We start from the raw sequence: 23,094 nt of genomic DNA, 5'->3' as shown, positions 1-23,094 counted from the left end.
GAGTATGTTACAGAGTCACTTCTTGGGTGAGGAGAAGATGCTACAATTCTGTTTGGTCTCCTTTTCTTCTTCTTCTTCCCCCCTCCCCTCTTCCTTCCCTTCCCACCCCCCTCTTCTTCTTCTTGATAAATGGTCTTTAATTAAAATTCACAGGTAGGTGGTGGTAGTTGGTACCTGTATGTGTCCTCTTGGAGGTCAGAGGTCAGGTCAGTGTTCAATACTGTCCTCAGCATGTCTCTCTTGTTTATTTAGTTTTTAAAACAGGGTCTCACTGACTTTGGAGCTCTCTGATTGACTAGCCTTGCTGGGAAGGGAGGCTCTTGGGTCATCTTGTCTCTGCCTTCACTCGCTACTAGTGTTTGATATAGGTACACATGTCATGCCCAGTTTTTGACATGGGTGTTGAGGATCTGAACTCCTTACCTACTGTGTTCTCTTCTATCTTCCTAACTCCAGACTCACTGTACAGAGCTGGAACTTGCCATGTAGAGCAAGCCACCCTGTGCCTCATGGGTGCTGGACTAAAGGCTTGCCGCTCACACCTGGCCTGTGCCTCATGGGTGCTGGACTAAAGGCTTGCCGCTCACACCTGGCCTGGGCCTCATGAGTGTTGGACTAAAGCCTTGCCGTTCACACCTGGCTCTGGTAGTCATTCCTAACGCTTCAGGGTGGAGAGGAGGTTGAGGTGAGGCATGAACAGACTGACTAGTTACTTATTTGTGAGTGTATATTTCTTAGTGGGAAAGATACAGAGTAACTTTATACATAAGTTTACATGTAGCAAAGAATAGAGACCTTTTCAAGCTGCTAAATGTTCTTTGCTATTTCAAACTAAAAATGCTGAATTGACAGCCATTTGGGATTTTCTAGTGAGTGCTGGGAAAGGTGATTGATTGTACTGTGGTGATACATGTAGCCATAGCTGTCCACAGTCAGAAATTTCCACTGCTCTGGCCCCTAAAATAAACGTTTTTAACGAAACAGTCCAAACATGCATTCATCTGATACTCACATGTTGAGGAATGACTGTAGAAAAAGTATTTACAGTCTCCACTTCTGCAAGAGCAGAGAACCCTGTGTTGACCATGAGGACACTGCAGTTCACTGGCGGCAGTGAACAGTCGCGCCCGAGCGGAGCGTTGTATGGCATCAGGCACAGGTGTGCAGGTGCTCCTGCTGTGTGTCCAGAGCCCAGGCTGCAGGGCGTCCAAACGATGCCAGAAAGAAGCATCTCAGAGCCCAGTGTTGGACTTCAAATTTTCTCTTTGCACATTCAGAAACTCTTCTTGTTGCCCAATTTTTTATGACTCCACATTCAACTATGTTCCCTTTGTGGGTCTGAACCCACAGTTTAAGAAGCTGCGTTTTGAGACAATTTCTAAATGACAGAACAGCCTGTAGAGCGCAGGTGACTAGACCCTTTGTATTACTGGGTGTAATAATTTCCCGAAGCAATCTAATTACAAGGACTGGGCAGTACTCGGTGTTCATAGTAATTTCCCTGGGCCATTAGGAAAAGCATTTTTATGGCACTCCAGAATTCAAGGCTTAGGAAGTGTCTGGTCCAGATTGGCTTCCCTAAGAAAACATGATACATAATGCATTTTGCTTTTTGCTCTTTGCTGATGCAAGATGAGGACTGACTGATTGGAGGGGAACGTGTCACAAGGCGTCCATCCCATTGCCGGTGTTTGCTTTTCACTCTTTACCGTCGGTGTGCATAGTGTTACATCAGATAAGTAGCTTCCACCTAAGGAAGGCGTGATTCAATGTTGACATTTTTAACCTTAAACTCTTGAGAGTAGTATTCTTAGTTTTATTAAGACACATGATGTGACTGGTCCTGTAATGCATACTCTTGTGCTTCCATTGTGTACCTGCTCATCCTGGGAGATGGAGAAGCAGCGAGCAAGTAAGAAGTAGGAGGATGCAAAGTGTGAGCTTGCCTGTCAGCCACATCCTGGAGGCCAGCGGATGCCAGCTATGAGACCTCAGCGGGCTCCTTCTGCCTTGTTCCTAGTCTCCTTCAGGGGGCGCATTTACAACATGCAGCTGCTTTCTCAACTGTTTCTCCTAAGCTGGTGACCTGCTTCCATACCCTAGATGGCTCATGGAGTGCTGTGTGGCTGCCATATACCTTGTCCCTGCTGGAGAGTATTTCCTGGAAAAGTCTACTCATGAGTGAAGATTGTGGTTTGAGGTTGACAGTGCAGAACCAGTTAAACTGGTCTCTATGCCTTTGGGATGGATGGGTGGGTGGATGGTGGCCATCCTCTCTGCCTTTGGGATGGGTGGATGGATGGGTGGTGGTCATCTTCTCAGCCTTTGGGATGGGTGGGTGGATGGTGGTCATCCTCTCTGCCTTTGGGATGGGTGGATGGATGGTGGTCATCCTCTCTGCCTTTGGGATTGGTGGATGGATGGGTGGTGGTCATCTTCTCAGCCTTTGGGATGGGTGGGTGGATGGTGGTCATCTTCTCAGACTTTGGGATGGATGGGTGGGTGGATGGTGGCCATCCTCTCTGCCTTCGGGATTGGTGGATGGATGGGTGGTGGTCATCATCTCAGCCTTTGGGATGGGTGGGTGGATGGTGGTCATCTTCTCAGCCTTTGGGATGGGTGGGTGGATGGTGGTCATCTTCTCAGCCTTTGGGATGGGTGGATGGATGGATGGTGGTCATCCTCTCTGCCTTTGGGATGCGTGGATGGATGGTGGTCATCTTCTCAGCCTTTGGGATGGGTAGGTGGATGGATGGTGGTCATCCTCTCTGCCTTTGGGATGGGTGGATGGATGGTGGTCATCCTCTCAGTCTTTGGGATGGGTGGATGGATGGTGGTCATCCTCTCTGCCTTTGGGATGGGTGGATGGATGGTGGTCATCCTCTCAGTCTTTGGGATGGGTGGATGGATGGTGGTCATCCTCTCTGCCTTTGGGATGGGTGGGTGGATGGTGGTCATCCTCTCAGTCTTTGGGACGGGTAGATGGATGGTGGTCATCCTCTGTGCCTTTAGCGGGGTGGGTGGGGTCATTAGACTGCCTACTGCCGAGCTCGTGCTGTTCGACATAGAATCATGCAGGCGTCACAGGCGCTTTAGAAAGGGAACTCAGCAAGGAGGGCCTTGGAATTTTCACGCTGACCTCTTGGTGGTCTAGAGGAGATGTTATTAAGACAAGACCCTGTGGTGGTGTGGCTCTCCTTCCTCATATGTCTGTGTGTAAGGGATGGGTGAGTCTGATCCTTGCCTTTTCAAACAGTTTTTGTTTTTTAAACTTTAAAAAATATTTTTTGAGATTACATTAAAATCCAACATTTCTTTCTACCCTTTTCCTCCCTCCAAACCCTTGCATATACCACCCCTTTCAAGCTCATGGCTTTTGTTTTTATTAATTGCTGTGATTGATATATATATTTGCATATATGCATATATATAAAATTTTTCTAAATATAACCATACAGACGATGCTACTTGTATGTACATGTTCAGGGCTGATTGTTTGGTGTTGGGTAACCACCACTGTGCTCTTTACTGGGAAGGACTGTTTCTCCCATTCTCAGTAGTCTTCAAAAGAAGTAGTCCTCCAAGTTAGAGTGCATGAGAAGCCACCAGACACTGCGTTCGGACATCGTGGAGCTTGTGCTTGTTAGTACTCACGTTGGGTCTGAGGTAGAAGCATGCACATTCTGTGGGAACAGGGACAATCTTTCTGTGTTTTTTTATTGAGCATGAAGCTTAACATCTCTACCTTAGGTAGATTTTTTTACTTCTTTTAAAAGGGGGTGTGTATATATATGTGGGCATGTGTGCGCACATGCACGCACACATGAACTTGCATGTATGCATTCATGCAATCTGTGCACAGGTGCCTGCCATGGCTGGCAGAGCATGTTGTATCCCCTGGAGCTGGGACTTCAGGCAGTGTGAGCTTTCTGGAACAGGTGCTGGGAATCAGACTCAGTTTCTCTGGAAGGGCAGTTATACACTCTTGACCAGCACTGAGCCACCTTGTTAGACCCTTCCATAAACTTTATCTAAATAAAATTGTATGTGTGTGTGCGTGCTCATACTTATGTGTGAATGTGGGTGCATTTGTCTTGGGTGTTGCTGACTCGTCTGTTACCGTGAGACACGGGTTCTCTTGTTGATTGCTGTTGCGTGAGCCAGGCTGACTGGCCCATGAACTTCCATGGCTTCTCCTGGCACATCTCCTGGCACAATCCTGAATACTAGGATTGCAGACACACTCCATCCAGCCTTATGTGAGGACTGGCGTGCAGACAGAGTTCTGCATGCTTGTACTCCAAGTGCTCTTAGACACCGGCTCACCTGTCAACCCCCAGTGTGCATCTTAAACCCAAATTCACTTTTCCAAACCAAGAAAACATCACTGAAATGTCTAGGAACAAAGGTCTGTGAAACAGTTCACAGGTGAGTGTGACTGACTCAGCCCGAACCCACCCCTGCCCCCTCCACGATGAAGAAGTCTCTTTCTGACTTTGTGGGAGCTTCTCTCTTGGTTGGTGCTGAGTGACAAGCCGTTCCTGCCCACTTGTCTGCAGAGAGGCTGCGTGGTTTGTGACAGGACTTCCATCCTAGGTGAATCATTGTGTTCTCCATTTCCTTCTGGCCAGTGGCCACCTGTATGCCTGTATGTATGCCTATGTGTATGCCTGTGTGTATGCCTGTGTGTATGCCTGTACCTCTGTACACCTGTACGCCTGTACGCCTGTTTGGGGATGTGGGAACAATTGTATGCAGCTCCAATTCTGAGGGACCAGTGTCCTCCCCTTTGATTGACTGTCTTTGGGTGATTATTGCTCCCTAAAAACTACCCTTTATAGAGTACAACTAGTGCTTCTCTTATAGGGTAAATACAGTACTTCTCCACACGCGTGCGCGCGTGTGTGCGTGTGCACATGCAAACGTTTTACCATCTCCCTGAGACATATTGCACAGTTTTGGATTAAACTTGGTAGACTTACTTGAGAGGAAGCATTCTGATTTTCAATATTTATTATAAGAAAATGGATAATAAGATAATTATGGAATAAGCAAAAGCTCATTACCAGGTTCAGAGACCCATGGGCCCTCCTGAAACCTTATGTTCCCTAAAGGTGTTCTTTGTTCTAAGAGGCCCAGGCCAGGGAATGACAATATGTATTTATTGTTGCCATATTTGGTTATAAATCACTACCAATATTTATAGAATAATATGGTTGAAGTTTCTATTTAGTTTGATTAGCGAAGATATGTCTGTCTTACAGTACACACCTAGTCAGGGGAGTAGGTCTAAGCATCAACCTTGGTCAGTGTAGTCATCTCTAAGGTTTAATTTTCCTGATTTATGAAGTGAGGTCACTGATACTTGTGTGCTGTGAGGAGTACAGGAGTTTGCGGGGGCACACCTGTTCACCAGGTGTCCTCAGAGCTGTGCTGGTGTCTGTGCTCTGCTCCTCCAGGACTGCAGGGCTGTGGGCCATCTGCCATGCTTGCGGGAGCTGAGGTTACTTGACTTGGTACCTGTCTATGCTGTTGAGGTTAAAAAATGATTTGTTTTTCCCAAGGTAAAGCAAATATAAACCTTCTCTACTGTTACATCTATTTTTAGGTTGGAAGATGCCGAAAGACACAAAAGCTTTAAAGAAGGGCGGGCTTTAGAGTAAGGGAACTGTGAGCAGCAACAGTGCTGCTGTGCGCCAGGCATCAGGCGTGTACTAGGGGGCGCTGAGATGGACGCAGCATTTGGTGATGGAGCTGGGGTGTGTAAGCCTAGAGCTTGGGAGACTGAGGAGGAGGAGCAGGACTTTGAGGTTATGCTTGGGTCTCAAAAAACCCAAAGCCTTGGAGAAGGTGGCACGCGACAGCGTTGGGGGCCGACCCTGAGGGCTGGAGTTGTGAGCTCTGTCTTTAGCTTCCTGGGTTCATTCGCGTATCTGCCAAGGTCCTGTTAAATGTGGAAGGGGCCTGGAGGAGTTCCTGGGAGTGCACACAGCGAGTCCGTGCTCTAGGCAAAGACTGCGCAACATGGTCAGTTCCCTAGTGCTTGATGCTCGAAGGTGATTGGGGAAACAGAGCCATTGCATCTCTCCTCACTGGGAGTTAAAAGGGACATTATTTCCTCTTGTCTTTTCTGTGGGCCAGGGGTAGACTTCACTAAAGGCAGAGTGTGTGATTTTTCTTGGAACATGTGTGATGATGTATTGCACATTTGCAAGTGCAAGGTGGCAATTTTGACTTGGTCAGAAACAGTAAAGGAGAGTTGAAAATAGGCCATTTCCCTTAGCTTATACCTCTACCAAACCTAGGTGGGGTTGTTTTTTCCCTTAAAAAAGAAACAGTCATTTTCCTAAAATTAAAATAAAAAGAGCAGTGGCACCAATATAGTATGTGCTACTTACTTAACCTTATTTGGAGTAAAGAAAGATGCTATGCTGTAAGTCTCTGCAGAACATGCTGACAGATGCATGGGTTTTCTAGATCTGTATTTGAGAGTGGTACTAACTTACACACCTGAAGAAGCCCTGCCCTCTCTGTGTTTTTCCTGAGCTAGTGCAGCCCGGCACACCTATCTTCTCAAACAGAAGAAAAGCCGGAACAACCCTGTGCTGCTTCCTCCCGTTACCTTACTTCTAGCCATGAGGAATTTGCTGTAGCGGTTTGGAAATAGCCAGAAGGCTAAAGGACTGTGTGACATTGTGCCCTTACGTGGCCATGTCAGAGGGTAAGGCTCCACTGTGGCCAAAGGGCACACATCTTGGGTTCAAGAAAAGCACGATTTGACTTTGTGATTGCGCTGTCCCAGTCACGCAGCTGTACAGTCCTAGCCATGGGAGCTACTTGATGCTGTTACTGCTAGATGGGACAGACTCACGTCTTCTGGGGTTGTATTTGGCCACGGCACAAATGTCACACACTGTTGCATCTTGATTATTGTATACCACTGCTGTGCCCCATCCTACACGGAACCCAAGACACAGCAGACTAAAGCTTGTTTCCAGGACTGCTGCTAAGCATGCTAGTTAGTTAATTAGCTGTCAAGTAGTTAGTTAGTAGCTGTCAAGTAGTTAAGTTACTACATGTCAGGCAGTTACTAGCTGTTGAGTCATGCTGTTTTCAGGAACTGCCTTGTCCTTGTAAGTTGAGAGAGTTGTCCGTAGGTTTGATGTTATAAATCCACTCTTTCTGTCTTGAGATGAGAGACAGGATTTTGAAAAATGTGAGAATGCTCTTTCTGTCTTGCTTTGTTGCAGAAGGGGCATTAAAAAAAAAAACAACTGGGTCCTTAAATAGCTTGTGTTCAAGATAGCTAGATGATTCCTAGTTACTGCTGCCTTGAGACACGCTAGCAAGGCATTGCTTCAGAGAGGCCTATGACCACGCCCCCTCCCCGGCAGTGTGAGAGGGGAAGATACCAGGGGTTTCCCCTTTTAAAATACAGAGTGATACAGAATGAGCTACACAGTTTTAGCTCCCCGATGAGAGATTACAGTTCTAACAAAGTTATCTTGCTTGCCCGGAATCTTTTTTACATTTCCTTTACTCTGGGTCACAGTCTCCATACTTCTGACATTGAGTCTTGGGGCTGTAGGAAGGTTTTCATAAATTGTAATGAAATCAAATAGTAGCTATTGGGAGTCCACTAGGAAAATGCAATTACCCACTTAAGGCATAATGTCAATATCTTTTTTGGGGGGCATTTAAGAAAATATTGGTGAACCTGAAAAGTGCATTACTTAAGTTGAAGGAGGACCAGAGAGGCGAGTTCCTGATGTGGTTATCATCAGCGCCATAGTGGTTCAGAACCCTGCAACTCCAGTTCCGGGGAGATCCAGTGCCCCCTTCTGCCTCCATAGGCTCCTGCACGCATGTACTGTACATACAGAAACGGAGAGGCACACATCTGTACACACACATTTGACACAAAGGCCATTTGGGTGCCTTGGCAGTAATGAACCTGTGAGAGAAAAAGTTGCTATTTTATCTGTAACCATTTGCTATGCCGTCCTGTTTTCACAAGTCTGTAGTTCTATTGGTAAGCACAGTCACTCAGTCACTCTGTCAGTAACAGGAGAGCCGTAGGGAGACCCCGTGTTAGAAACTGCAGCACCCCACCTGAGGGACTGGCGTGAATGTGGGCGCTAACCAGTCTTCCTTTTCTGTTTCTTCAGGGTCGACATGTTAAAACAGGTCAGCTGGCGGCCATCAAGGTTATGGATGTCACCGAGGTAAGGCTGGCTCACACATGCTCATGAAGAGGATGTCACTTTAATGGTACCCCTGCACTACCTAGTTAGTACAAGAGTCTCAGAAGCACATAGCTCTCCCATGGCATTTGGCCTGGTGACTTGTTGCAGATGGTCCCAAATAACTGAAGTGGAAGCATTTGCTTAAATTTTTTTTTTTTTAAAACAACCAACCCAAAATACCTTCCCTTTATTTGAGCGATGTCATCTTTGGCCACAAAATGGACTGTAATTGGAAACTACTAGAAAAGATTGGAGGAGGAGTCATGGAGGACAGGCGGCTAGAGATTGAAGGGAGAGCTTAGGGTGTTAGACCTAACCTGGGCTGTTAGTTTTTATTTTTTCATATTGGGAGAAGAAAACATCTAGCCAAGTTCCCAGAGGTTGGAAGACAGAAACATCTGTTAGAATGCTGAGTAGATTGCTGGCAAAAGGTAGCTCTTTAAATAGTCAGTGAGGGGAAAGAACTGAGCTTAAAAAAAAAAAAAAAAAAAAAAAAGCAAGTGTGCACATTCATGTGCACACTCGGGGTATGCCTGTGTGTGCGCACCCTTAGGCCGTAAAGAGCCGAATCTATTTCGTTTTTAGCTGTAATGTTTTGTTTCCTGCACTTACTGCCTTTAGTCAGTGTTGAATGAGATTCAACAGGCACAGACTTTTAGGAAGAGCTCAGCAGCAGCCTTAGGAGTTTGCAGTTCCTTCACATCAAACCCTAACCTGCTGAATCTTGACAGAAATATTTGAAGATGTGGCATTTTATGAGGTGACTGCCATGGCTTCTGTCAAAGAGGCTAGATACAGACTTTTAAGAGGAAAGTGTGTTTGGTTGAATACCCAAAAGATTAGCCATGGATGGTTCGTTTGTATGTAGGATCATATCTTGGCATAAAGCTCAGTGGAAAACTAGATGCTTTTCAGCTAAACAGTCCCACTCATTTATTTGTTTGTTTGTTTTTGCGTTTTTCGAGACAGGTTTCTCGGTGTATCTCTGGCTATACTGGAACTTACTTTGTAGACCAGGCTGGCCTTGAACTCAGAGAGGGCTTCCTGTCTCTGCCTCCTGAGTGCTGGGATTAGATGCCTGTACTACCACTGCCTGCCTCAGCTAAACATTTTTAAGGAGCAATGACAGAGTAGCACATTCTAATGTATTATAATTTAATATAGTAGGTATTTATAAAGTCCTCTCAGACTGGGCCAGGCAGTGAGTGGTACCTTCTTGATGAAGTCCACATTTCTTCCCCAGTGAGTCTTGTTGCTGTTTTGGGATATGGTAATCACCACAGCCCAGAGATTTTACAACATGTAAAACGTATAAACATACTCGTTGACTGGTTTATTGTTAGAATTGTGGGTACCACTCTAAATGTAGGCCTTGGTCCCAGACAGGGGCGCATCCTTTAATCCCGGCGCTCAGGAAGCAGAGGCAGGCAGGTCTCTGAGTTTGAGGCCAGTGTATGTAGCATCCTCCAAGGACAGCAAGGCCTATATAAGGAGACCCTGTCAAACACACACAGACACACACACACTGCAAGCTCAGAGGTTGGGTTCTTTCAGTGCCCTATTTCCTGAGCAGCCTCCGATGGGCTTCAAGTCTGGGGTCTCCTTCTCTAAGGCCGAGCCTGCTTATAAATGTGCAGTGCAGGCACCAGAGACAGCCTGTGAGGAGGATGAAGCCCAGAAGCCACTGTGTGCCTTTCACATTTCTTTTTCACTCACGCCTCCTGAGAGCAGCTTTAAAGTACACGCACACTCACACCCATTCTACATGGTTTTGTGTGGTTGTTGTTACCTTCTCTGCTGGGGGTTAATGAGGCCCTTGTGTGTCCTAGCTAGGTAAGTGCCGTACCACTGACCTCACACCAAGTGTACGCTTGCCTGAAAAGAAGGCAGCATACGCTTGGCATAAGTATTTTTAGGGCTGCGTTAACAATAATGAACACATGCCCATGTATTCCAGTGAAGTGAAAACCAGACACTAAGCCTTGAAAAGAACCAACCCTTCAGTCACCCGCTGAGTATGTTAGCTCCTCAGTAATGTTTCTTACATGTTCTTTTCTTGCAATGACCTCTTCTGTAGCCTGGGGCTTAGACATGGAAAGTGTGCCCTTGTCTGCCCCGAACCCCAAGGGCTTCTGGGCTTTGCGTGTGAACTTATAGGCCTAGTCCTGGCTGGGGCCTGGGTGGCAGATAGGAGAGGTTGTGCCGCTGATGCTGCAGATTTCAGCTCCAGCGGGGAAGGGGGTTTTGGGGTGGTGAGGGGCGTTCATTGGGGCGAGTTCTCTTGATAAGAGTAAGGTTCTGTCTGCTTTCTGCCCTAGTTTATCTCAGGAATCAACCTGCATAAGTTAATTCCTGGGAACATCACAGACCTGCGACTGTTAGCAGGCTCAGAGGGCAGGAACAGTGTGGGTGGAAAGACCAAGGCATGGCTTTCTCGTTGGCAGCCCTGAACTAATCCAGCTGCACCTAGCTACAATGAGTGGGAGAATGCGGGCCTACCTCACCCAGTGTCCTTGAGTATGTGAAGAACTTGGCCACAACCTACCATGAATTCATGTTCTCCGCACTGCTTTGGCGTGGGACTCCGTAGGAAATGGAGGGGTTGGTAAGGGAGGCGCTTCTTTACAGATCTCTTAAGAACTGAGTACGGAAGGCCTCTTCTGAAGGAAGCTGTCTTATATTTGGTTGGTTTGGGGAAGGGTTAAAGAGCACGTTACAAGTTGTTTAAACTACCTGATAGTAGCACAGTAAGTAGATCTTTAGTGTGGGTGTGTGTTTGCTCTGTTGTACAATAATTTTACATTGAGAGGGATTTTTTGGAGAGTGTGTAGAGATGTCCTATGCAGCTGTCACTCAGTTTCCTGAGATGGCTATGGCAGTGTCCTGCAGAGCATAGCCTCATGGCTAAAGCAGGTACCAGAAGCCAGGAAAGCAGCTGAGTGCTCGTATCAGGTAAAGCCCTCCCTGAGACTTCAGGCTTGAATCTACTGGGTAGGCTAGACAGCTACCCCATGTCTGCTGCACCCCAAGGCAGGCCATTGGGGACCAGCTGAGCACACGCCCACCTGGCATTGTAGTGTTTGGAAGAGCACTTGTTATTTTATCCAGGGTTTGTTTACCACCGAGCTCTTATCCCTGGCCCTGGTAGTTTGATTTCTTAATAGTCTCATTTTATTTTGTGTCTTAATATTAAACTTGTGTTTACATAAGGGCTGTATAGATTTGAGTGACCATTTGCTTTTGGTTAATAGTCTACAAAGTTTTGTTACTTAAAGGTGAATTAGTTAGATCAGTGATTGTTAACTTGGGGTTCATAAATTGTGCAAAGTTTGTCTTTAGCCTCGACTTCTGGTATAAACATATGGCCCTCTCTACCCTGACCGGGTTTCTCTGTGTAGCTCTGTCCTGGAACTCACACTGTAGACCAGGTTAGCCTCAAATTCGCCGAGATCCACCTGCCTCTGCCTCCCCGAGTGCTGGGGTTAAAGGCGTGATCTACCACTGCCCATACAAACATCCATTCTCACAGAAAGATAGAACAGTGTGTTCAGTTAGTTCGATTAGACAGTTGCTAAGATTTTGTCTATGTGCTGTTGAAAATACTTAGCAGTCATACTTATTTGCCAAAGTATTAATGCCTCTGTGTGTGTCGGGGGCAGGGGGCAGGAGGGAGAAAAAATGTTCTGAGATGAGAGCTTGCTATATTGTCTGTGTTGGTCTCAGATTCTTGGTTGCAGCAATCCTTCTGCCTCAGCCTTCTGAATAACTGGTATTATAATAATACACAATGGCACCTGGTGTGTTGAAAAGTGACTAAAGTGGTAATGACTGCACTTTTCGTTTTGAAGTAGTAATAACAACAGAAATTGTTTTATGTAGTAATAGAACGCGTTTCAGGTTGTGAGTTAACTCATTTTAACTTAGGAATTGGCAATCAATAAAATATCTTTGTTAATAAGTCACCGTCTTAGTGATAGATGCCAGCCTAGGGAGGAGACGTTTATTGTGACTCACACTTCTTACCACAGCCCATGGCGTAGAAACCAAAACAGCTTCAGGTGGCTAGTCACACACGTCTGAAGAGAGGACACAGGAACCATACATTCTTGTGTTCACTCACTTTCTCACTTTCAGAACCCCAGCACAGGGAATGGTGCTGCCCACAGTGGGGAGGACCCAGCACAGGGAATGGTGCTGCCCACAGTGGGGAGGACCCAGCACAGGGAATGGTGCTGTCCACAGTGGGGAGGACCCAGCACAGGGAATGGTGCTGCCCACAGTGGGGAGGACCCAGCGCAGGGAATGGTGCTGCCCACAGTATGGAGGACCCAGCGCAGGGAATGGTGCTGCCCACAGTGGGGAGGACCCAGCGCAGGGAATGGTGCTGCCCACAGTGGGGAGGACCCAGCGCAGGGAATGGTGCTGCCCACAGTGAGGAGGACCCAGCGCAGGGAATGGTGCTGCCCACAGTGGGGAGGACCCAGCGCAGGGAATGGTGCTGCCCACAGTGGGGAGGGCCCAGCACAGGGAATGGTGCTGCCCACAGTGGGGAGGACCCAGCGCAGGGAATGGTGCTGCCCACAGTGGGGAGGACCCAGCGCAGGGAATGGTGCTGCCCACAGTGGGGAGGACCCAGCGCAGGGAATGGTGCTGCCCACAGTGGGGAGGACCCAGCTCAGGGAATGGTGCTGCCCACAGTGGGGAGGACCCAGCTCAGGGAATGGTGCTGTCCACAGTGGGGAGGACCCAGCACAGGGAATGGTGCTGTCCACAGTGGGGAGGACCCAGCTCAGGGAATGGTGCTGCCCACAGTGGGGAGGACCCAGCTCAGGGAACGGTGCTGCCCACAGTGGGGAGGACCCAGTCCACGTGGGCAGGACCCAGCACAGGGAATAGTACTGCCCACAGTGGGCATGGCCCAGCACAAGGCCCACCCCATTTACCTGCTTTCTCCCGCAAGGCTCTGCCTACTAAAGGCTCGCAATCTTCTCAAATAGCGCCCATACACTGGGGCCAAGATTTAAAACACGTGAGCCTATAAGAGACATTTCACGAGTGCAAGTGTTGGCATTATTAATTATTTGTATAAAAGTAATTGGTCTCTGTGGCCAAGAAAATTAATCTTGTTTTATATCCTTCTTTCCTAGTTATAGATATTGTAATGAATTAGAAATGTAGCAACCATAATAACATGATATATCCTTTATACCTTCATGCTTAGATTTCATGCCCAAGAAAAGAAAGTATTAATGGTTTGAAAGAGCGAGCATGTCTGTAGTCCCAACGTCTTAGAGGCAGGGGGATTGCCCCAAGTCAAGTAGGCTGGACTTTGTTTAGAAGACAAGGACTGTCATGGCACTAATGGAACCGCTTAGTCTTTCACCTGTAGACAGACATTAAGTATCTTCCAAGTTGACTTCACAGTTGTGAGCCTCATAGAAGCTGGCTTCATCATTTTGTGGTCATGTCCTAGCTTTTTCCTGGAGGCAGTCATTCTTACAAGATTCCTTAGAATAGTGCTCGAGATTAAAAATATGAAGCTTAGGTTTGCAGCTACAGAATGAGATGTAGCCCTGCTTTCTAGGCTCTTTACCAGGGCTAAAGCACCGAGTTTAGTGCATTTTACTGGATAAGCTGTGTTTCTTTGCTTCTTTGTTTTCTTTAATTATATTAAAATACCATTTTAAAAATTATTTTATCTTTGTATATTATATGTATGGCTGTTTTGCCTGCGTACGATGTCTGTGCACCACAGTCATGGCCAGTGACTGCCAGAAGAGGGCCTCGGATCCCTGGAGTTGCAGGTAGTTGTGAACTGCCCCGTGGGTACTGGGAATTGAACCCAGCTGCTCTGAAAAAGCAACCAGTGCCCTTAACCACCGAGCCTCTAAAACACCGTTTTGCTGAAGATGTTTTTAAGGCCACATGGTGCTTTTAGTGTATATTTGGTTCTGTGGTGAATTAGAATGGTTAATTATGCTGCAGAAACATTTATTCTTCATTAAAAGCAAAAGCACCATGCTGTGGCAGGGTGTGCCTTGAAATCATTAGTGAGCGCTTCACATTCAGGTTGGATGTTGACACATTTTAGTTCAACTTTATCTTATTTTTCCAAGTAATACAAATTACTTAACATATTTTGTAGAAATAAAATTGTGTTTTTAAATCTATCTTTTCATTTTCCTGTTTTCCTTACAATGTTTTATTAGAATATGAGACTACAAAAGCAAAGTCAGCAGGTGGGGAGATTCATCAGTGAGTCTAAGGGAGGCTAGGCGGAGACCTCCCCTAGCCATGGCCTGAGGAGACACGCAGGCCAGACACACGTACTTCTTCCAAGAACAAGGGGATTTTTAGCTACCAGCGAAGCTTCCTAGGGATCAGGCCCTGAGTTTTAGTTTGAGGCTCATAGTACAAGCAGCCTCTATTTAATCCAGTTCTGCAGCAACGATTCCACATGGTCTTTGGTCTTTTGTCTGAGCCACCCTCCACACTGCTGGCTCCTCTCCCATTGCTGGCCCCTCCCTCTGCATTGCTGGCCCCTCCCTCTGAACTGCTGGCCCCTCCCTTCTCACTGCTGGTCTCTCTGCACTGCTGGCCCCTCCCTCCTCTGGGGGAGGCTGGGTAGCTTTTCCACTGACCCTGTGAGCTGCCAGCTTGTCTCCTCCTCCCTTGCTGAGGAGGGTGGGGAGGACTCAAGATGCTGCAAGGGGAGCTAATGCTGAACAAAATTCCAGGCCACCCTGAGTTCTTCGCCCCAGCCCTCCTACTCTGTGTGCTGCATCCTGCTCCCATCCCCCAGAGCATGGAGAAGGAAGTTGCTTTTGGTGCTGTGACCTTTTGTTGTATCTCAGAGAGCAGGAGTTAGGGTGGCAGCTTGTCAGGGTGATTTCCTGGGGATGACTGTTTTTTTCTGAGACCCATGAGACCCCCTAGTGACTGTTTCTTTGTTGAGTGTTTATATCAAAAGGCCGCCTGTTGTCTTTGTGGCTGTTTCCCATTGACAGTGCCTGGTGAACTCTTACTCCTACTGCAGGCCCTGGACAGAGCTCAGCAAGGCTGTGGTGGGTTTTAGTCAGTTGCTTAGGAAGAAGGGGAAAACAATGGGAAGTTCTCCAACAGATCTTAAAGGTACTTTTACTTTTTTTTTTTTTCCGTAAAATACGCTTTTCACATTGTTTGCCTTCCCCCAGCTCCTCCCAGATCTGTGTGTACATACACAGGGAAGCCTTAGTGTTCAGGCCATGCCCTTGCCTGGAGACTTAGCGTGGGCAGTGAAGTTCTCTTAGGGTTTGCTGTCCCTCGCTTGCTTGGCTTCTTACTGCAGCCAGTCACTGCAGGGACTCCCACCTGGCCGTTCCAGCAGGTAAATTCCTTCTCTTTGCCTCACCTGGCGTATGTATTTCCTGTAACCCTCTCTTCAGTTACCACCTCCGAGCGAGCTCCTATCACGCGCTTATCAGTACCGTGCCTGGTCTGTCCATACATGCACGTTCTGTCTGTACAACTCTAGGCTGTGGTCTGCAGGTCAGTGTCAGCTAATTTCATCTTGTTATCACAAGTGTTTACTTCTCACCTGCAGCGGTTCTTGTGGTTGGGACCCAGGGTCTTCAGAGGTGAGTGAGTCCCCGTCCCCGCTGTCTGTGCTGACGCCTCACAGAGCCTCACAGACCGGCACTGCCTTTGTTGTTTTTCCTAACCTCAACAGAGAAGGTCTGGGCGTAGCCCATGACTCCACGATTCTCCTGGTGCCTGAGCTGAGCCCAGGACGCAGACCAGGCTTAGCACCTGTCACTTCATTCGCACGGAAGGAAGATGAGGCTGCCTGGCCCTTCACTAAGCCTGACTGTGACATGGTGTATGTGACCAGTGGGTGCAGCGTGCTTGGCATCACTACACCAAAATGATTTGGTTTAGAGTGTGGTTTGCTCTTGCAGCTCTGTGAAAATTAATAATAATGCAAGACTGCTTCATTGACATGGAAGACACATTCACAAGCCCAGGCTGAGTCTTGAGTTTTCCATGTAGCCTGAAGACCTCAGGGAATTACTGACGTGCCGTGCCCCTGGTCGGGTGGCGTGTCTGTACGGCATGTGCCGACTCTGGCTGTGCCGACTTCCTGCACATACCAAGAACAGAGACAGCTTCAGTTAGACCATCAGGGTAAACTTGGCTTGAATTAAACTTCTGAAACTGCCCTGTCAGACACATGTTTGTTCTTAGTAGCCCCTGTGCATTCTAAAAAAGGAGCTTTAGAAAATTTCCCATCTGTATCACTGTGGGGTTTTTTTTTTTTTGGTAGATGATATGTTTTAAAATTATACACTGCACATTTGTTTATATTATTTTTGTATGTTAGAACTTACATGTGCCCTTGGTTAGCATTTACCTCACTGGTTCTTGCACTGGATTAGGTGAGATGTCTTGCTGTTCCTTGATAGTTTTATAGTAGCCGAAAAGCCCTCGTTCTCCTCTGCCTCAGATGTTTTCTTGGTTATAAGCCTTAGCGATCTGTGAGTGATCAGCTGCGTTTCCCCCTTCCGTGTCTAGTTTCAGTCAGTGAGACTGATGGGACCAGCCATTCTGTGACAGAAGCCACCATCCCTCAGTGTCGTAATTTAGCTCAAAGTGTAGTATGGAGGTCATGTGTCTCAGTTCCGTACAGGCTTGCTTTGTCCTACTGATCGATTACTTGGTGTAGGCTTGAGTGTGAATGTGGCTGTGCTGGCTGGCGGCTTCCTGTGGGTTGTTTTCGCTGTCTGTTTTTCTGTTTTGTTGCTTGCTCTTGGAAGGCTGACAAGGAAAAGTCATGATGTGACTCTTCTTCCTAGACTTCACTTTTATGCCTGGTTGGAGGAGGATGAGCTGCCAGGTTTCAGGGAGACAGTACCCTTCCTGCTTAGGAATTTAAGTAGGTAATGATCTTCCAGGGTTTTCACGGGGTAGTCATTGAAGGTTTCCTCTACAAACCAGTGTGTACTGTTGAGGAGGAAATGTCATCTGACAGTCTCAGTGTCTCTGTGTCTCTCTCTGTCTGTCTGTCTCTGTCTCTCTGTCTCTCTGTGTCTCTGTCTGTTTGTCTGTCTCCCTCCCTCCTTCCCTCTCCCTCTCCCCCCTCTCTCTGTGTGCGTGTGTTGCTCCACTATTTTGAATGTAGCATAGGATAGTAGGTGGTCCTCTTTTTTACAAGTGTGTTCTGTTTCTTGTCTCCTTTGAGAGTTCCAGTTTTAAAACAATTGTTCTCACTTGGCTAACCTCAGGAGACTTCAGGCAAACTCTTCCCATGTGTTTTGCTTTACGGTCATGCAGAGTGCCAGGAGATGCGGGTCCCTGGGGAGAGATGGCTGTATTGTTAGTAGGGAGTGGCCTTGCTGTCCGCTGTGGCCTGTGCTCTGAAGGCCTTCTCCCAGACCTCTTTTCTAGAGAATTCTGCTGCCTCCCTCTTCTCTGTTGACTTACTTGCAATGTCCCCACCACTCTAGAATAGAGAGGGAAAGAAGAGACTGAAGAGCCGGCTCAAGTTAGTGAGCTGCTGTTAGCCCAGAGTGAGATGAGCAGTGCTGGTGTCCTGTACCGTGATTCATAGTCAAGCAGTGTTATAGTCACCTACCTTTCTAGTTATCTAAAGTACAAGTCCCTGTTTCTCTTTTACTTCATACAATTGGTATGCAGCCTTCCTGCTGTGCTGGATGGAGTCTTGAGTGGTTAAGGCAGTGGGCCTAAGGTAGCACTAACCTTGGTGTTCAAAACTAAAGAAGTTTTGCCTTGTTTACCCTTTTGAATTGGATCATGCTAATCCTGTAAAAATTTATTTTTCTATCCAGCAAAATCTCCTGTCTTAACTGTTGTCTTATATGTCTTTTAAAATTACATTGGAAAGAACAGCTGTTCTCTGGTAAGATACACACAGCGCCCAGCATCATCAGGGATGCGCAGTGTGTCAGAGCACACCGTGCGATGCAGTCGGGATGGGCAGCAGGAGAGCCTCACAGTGCTGCTCCCTCGTGTACCACTGTTGGGTAGCTTCAGCATCAACAGTGGCTAACTAGAGTTAGTTAGCTTTCCTTACCGGTTGTTTTGGTGTCTGCGGGTGAGAGTCATTTTTCCTGTTTTTCTAGGCAGGAACACCTGCAGGTTTTTGCGTCATTGTGTGGATGGAGGTAACAGCATATCTAGTTAGTCCTGTCTATTAGGACTCAAATTGTTATTCATTGTTGGCAAGAGATTTAGCTTGACTGGCCGGTCACATCACACCAGCATTGGCTGTTTTGGCCTGTGACATCCTTGCTCTGCCCTCTTACTTCATCACAATGGTGAGCTGATGAACTGTTCGAGATTTCCTGTTTGCCCACTGCTGGTAGCAGGAAGGTGATGCCAGGCTCTGTGTCTTCTTTCACCAGGGTTTGTTTACTGTTAAGGACTGCTGTAGGAATGCTTCCTAAAGCTAAAGGTAATTGTAGTTCACTTTCTTCAAACCGCAGCACACGCTTGCTTTGCACTATGTGCTGTGAGTATACTTTCATGATAACCTAATTTTTTATTTACCACTGTGGGTGGCCTCACCTGCTAGGAATGGATTCCCCATCTTGTATGTAAAGCAGCTGAGTATGAGAGACTGGTTTGTGTTAATTTTAGAGCAAAAGTATCATTGTTGTATGCAGTGGATAATAATGTTCAGTGGGGCAGGTGCTGTGAGGGCTACTGAACATGTATTTACATATTCTCTCACACACACACACACACACACACACACACACACACACACACACACACACCCTACCTATAGAGAAAAATCAGACAGTGTTCTTAACCTCTGAGCCATCTCTCCAGCCCCCAATTCACAATGTTTTATCCTTTTATAATAGTCTTGATGTTGTAGGGCGGTGCAGTTACCGTAGCTACTGGGGGGTTGGATCTCATCTACTTGCTGACCATGGCTTAGGAAGCCCTGTGAAATGATGTTTTCCAGATGGGCTTACGGCAGTGAGTGCTGGTTTCTGTTCTAGGAGCCTGGGGAGGACTAAGGTCGTCCCCTGACTCCAGGTGCGTTATTGATGGGGAGCTGGTGCTCCAGTGCAACCCAGAAAAGGGTTCCGTGTTGTGTTGGAGTCTCACGTTCATTCAGTCCTCTCTTCTCTGGCTTCCTGTTCACGAGGCTGCCGTGGAGTCTCCAGACCTCACAGGCTGCTCTTGCTCTGTTGTAATCCCCTGCCCTTGGTTACAGTCCAGACTCTGAAGGCAGGAACCATTGCCCATCATTGCCTGATGTCTTAACCCCTTCAGCATCTGTCTAATTGTAGTTGTGTAGGTAGGGGCAGAAGTCCCTTTATTCTGTTTAATTGAAGGTGCATTTCAGAGTGGGGCCTTTGTCTGAGCATGCCAAGTACGAAAGCAGGAGCCTCTGTGCACCTGAAGTCAAGGGCTGGCCAGGGACAGGTGCTGCTCACCACGCCTTTGGAGCTGTCCTTTGCCAGTCCTGCCTTGGTTCTGTTTGAGCCACACATTCAGTGTACAGGGTCTTTTCTTTCTTGTGTGTGGTATGAGGAACTGCGTGGACTTTGCCACTGGCACAGATGAATGTGTGCGTGGCGTGAAGTTGTAACTGCAGAGGGCCCTCTGCAGTCAGCTGAGGAAAGCTGGGCCGACAAGCCTCTTCCTTTCTTCCTTTTGGGAAGGACTTAGGTTTGGAAACTGCTGATCTGAGGTCACGGGCTGGATAGGTAGTCACAGCAGACAAGAAGGAACAAGCCTGAGGCCTGGAGTGCTTCTGGCCAATCCTAGCGAGACTGTGCGGTTCTTCAGGTTTGACCGTAACCCTACAAAGTTAGGCATGGGAACCAGAGGATGTCCACACAGGGAGGTAGACCATAAGAACTCCCAGAAAGCTCTGTTTAAGTCTCATGTGTAGCCATGGGGGAATTGGGAGCTTAAAGAAGGCGCTAACCTGGAGACTGTCTTCACTAGGATTCCCCCTCCGCCCTTGCCTTTCTTCTGTGAGCTATTTGACGCTGCTTATAGATGTCTGAACTGTGCACACTTACCTGGTGCATGGGCACATTTTGTTGTCAAGGTCATACTGTTTAGCTAGCTTCTGAGTTTTAGATTTTGGAGTCCTTTTTCTCATAATTAAAAAGTTAGGGACTTAGAAAATGTGCAGGTGTAATCACCTTTTTGTAGAGAACTTTGCTTTGGAAATGAATATGGACTATTTGAAGTTGTGTCATTGAAAGCACTCACCCCTTGCCTTAAAAACCGGGCCTGACCATGATTTCTGGGTGTTGACTAGGTTTGGAACAACCTAGTAATTTGGGGGCCTGGAAAACCCGTGTCTTACTGGGCTTCTTGAGAACCGCCATTTGCTGTTTGTTGCTGTGCTGTTTGGGGGCTTTATCGCAGACTTCTGCTTTGGTCTGTGGTTTCATGGTCTCAGTCACGGGAGCTGCAGCCCTCCACGTGGGGTCCTTCAGGAATGAGTGCTGTGTAGCCAGGGAAAGCGTTTTGCCCGCTGTGCTGATATCTTAGTTGCAGTCTCAGGCGTGTCTTTATTCCAGGTGAATGGTGTTACATATTTCTTTTTAAAAGTCATTGCTAGATGCCAGCTGAGCAATAAGGCCTGATAGAAAAACCTCAGCACGCGACAGGGTATGTTAGGCAGGGGTCTGGAAGGCTCTCTGAGGCCTGTGCTGACTAGGCATGCCGCTGGCAATGAAGAGCTTCAAGGCCATGGCCATTACCGGACAAGTGCGTTGATCGTTACATAGAAAAGAGGTGACCCTAATATTAGTACTGGATGTGTTTAAGGAGATGTTTGTCTTTGTACATTTTGAGCAAGCTTTTGTGCATATGTGGTTTTCACTTTGGCTGTTGCGAGTTTGGCGATGAGTTTCACCATAGCGCCAGGTGATTTGGGGAGGATGTTAATTTTGAACATTGTTATTCTTGTGGTCTGACCCCATTCTCCTAATTTTATTCTAAAGTTTATCCTCTTTTAGAACCTGTAAAATTATTGTTATTTACATTTTGTAGAAATGGTGAATTGAAGTTGTGTAACTTTTTATGCTTGAATCATAACCAAGTTACATTTCATCTGTCTGTGCCACCTTTCACCGGCTCGGGCTAAGGTGCCCAAGTTCTGATCCACCAGGACTCTGCAGGGTGACAGCGGTTTGTTTTCTTTCAGATGCAGCCCTAAGGAATAGCTCAGTAGCAGCTGGCTTTAACAGTCTCTTCTTTGAGGAGTATTCTCAGTTGCAGATCTCAGCTCAGAAGTCTATGAGGCTCCTCTCTCCAGCCTCACCAGGGCCGGCAGTTGCTCCCCCCCCCCATTTGTTCAGTGGCCACTAAGTGATGATTAACTTTGTAAAGAAGCCAGGTGGTAGGATGATAAACTCAGAGCATTTCCCAGTCCTCTTGGGTCCCAATGAACATCTCTGAAGTCTGAGAGAGAACCTAGACAGTAAGGGTTTAAAGCAACGGTTTAAGGGAGCCCCAAAAGCCTAGTAAGTTCAGCGGTGGAGCACTGGCCTAGCATACTCTAGGCCCTGCGAACCAAGCCTGTTTACAGCAGAACTCTGAAGGAGGGAGGCATTTAAAAGCAAACAGCCAAGCTAGCAGCATGCACTGCAGTGGCAGTGCTTTTCATTTGGGCAGATGCTGGCTCCTCCCAGCCCCCATCCTCTGGTAGCCAGGGAACCAACTGAAAGCTCACCCACTGTCAGAACCCAGCTCCAGACAAAGAGCTTCTCTATGAGAGTTGCTCCTGTTGGTCAGAGGCCAAAATGCTAATTGGCACCAGCTGCATTAACTCACAAAGAGGGGGGTCAGCAGCTGCCTCGCCATTGGAGGAAGCAGGAACAGAGCCTTCTTCCCTTTTGCTCCAAGGGGCCTCCACTCCTCCTCCAGATCCCCCTATTTGTGCTCACCTTGCCTCCCCTGAAGGGCACAGTAGGTTGGACTCAAGCCTAGACACATGGGATACTATATATAGGCTCTCTTTGTGTAGCTTTTCAGTTCACTTATTTGTTTAAATTCCAGCCCTACCTCTGTTTACTGCTGCATCTTCTACTTGAACGAGGTGTTTACTTCTGTGGTCGCATGCGGATATTTATTAACTATTGAAATGAGACTGCCAGACTTAATTTTTTTTTTAAGAAAAAGATTTGTTTATTTTATTGTATATGGATATTTTGCCTGCATGCATGTCTGTGTACCACATGCATGCTTGGTCCCCAGGAGCCAGAAGAGGACATTGGATCCCCTGGAACTGGGGTTTCAGATGGTTGTGATCCTCCGTGTGGGTGCTGGGCTCTCTGGCCAGTGCTTGTAACTGCTGAGCCATCTCTCCCGCCCCTACAGTTTAAAGTGATGATCAAGGAGAAATTGGAACCCAAGACCAGGCTCATTATAACTGTAGACAGTGCAGAATATTGTATAATATGTCTTGGTCATAAGATTCTAGTTGTAATTGGCCCAAAGCGCCTTGGCCAATTCTATATTTCTGATGCTTTCCCTCCAAGGCTAGGCCTGCATATTTAGGCAGTAAATGACAGTAAGTGGTGCCAAATGCCTTTTTATTTTATTATGTGTAGTAGTCATCTGTTTTAAAATCATAAAAACAACAGAAGTAATGTTCAGAGTGTCTGTGACATCATCATATCCAGGGCTTTGGAAAGGAGACCACGACTTCCTCTCAGTGCTTTTTATTGCTGAGTTTCTTTTTTTTTTTTCCTTTTTTTAAATCTTAGTTTTCCATTTTTATTTTAAGAGATCACCCACATTTTAGTGATTAAATCTAAAAGGTATGTACCCACTGTTAAGATTTATTATTGGTTGAATTTGAAGACAATTT

The 23,094-nt window shown here is 47.0% G+C and overlaps 1 protein-coding gene across 37 annotated transcripts in view; it reads left to right on the top strand.

Annotated features, from left to right (window-relative positions):
• Positions 1-23,094, top strand: part of MAP4K4 (mitogen-activated protein kinase kinase kinase kinase 4) — a 142,101-nt gene that overhangs the window by 52,732 nt on the left and 66,275 nt on the right. For all 37 annotated transcript variants that reach the window (XM_084755009.1, XM_084755004.1, XM_084755010.1 and 34 more), the window contains exon 3: positions 8,169-8,225. In XM_084755009.1, the coding sequence (XP_084611135.1) occupies positions 8,169-8,225 (57 nt within the window). The remainder of the gene's footprint in view (positions 1-8,168; positions 8,226-23,094) is intronic.

This window comes from Acomys minous (genome assembly GCF_964271855.1).
Source record: "Acomys minous genome assembly, chromosome: 13".
Taxonomy (NCBI): Eukaryota; Metazoa; Chordata; class Mammalia; order Rodentia; family Muridae; genus Acomys; species Acomys minous.
Note: the sequence above shows the minus strand (reverse complement) of the source record. Positions and strands in the feature narration are given on the sequence as shown.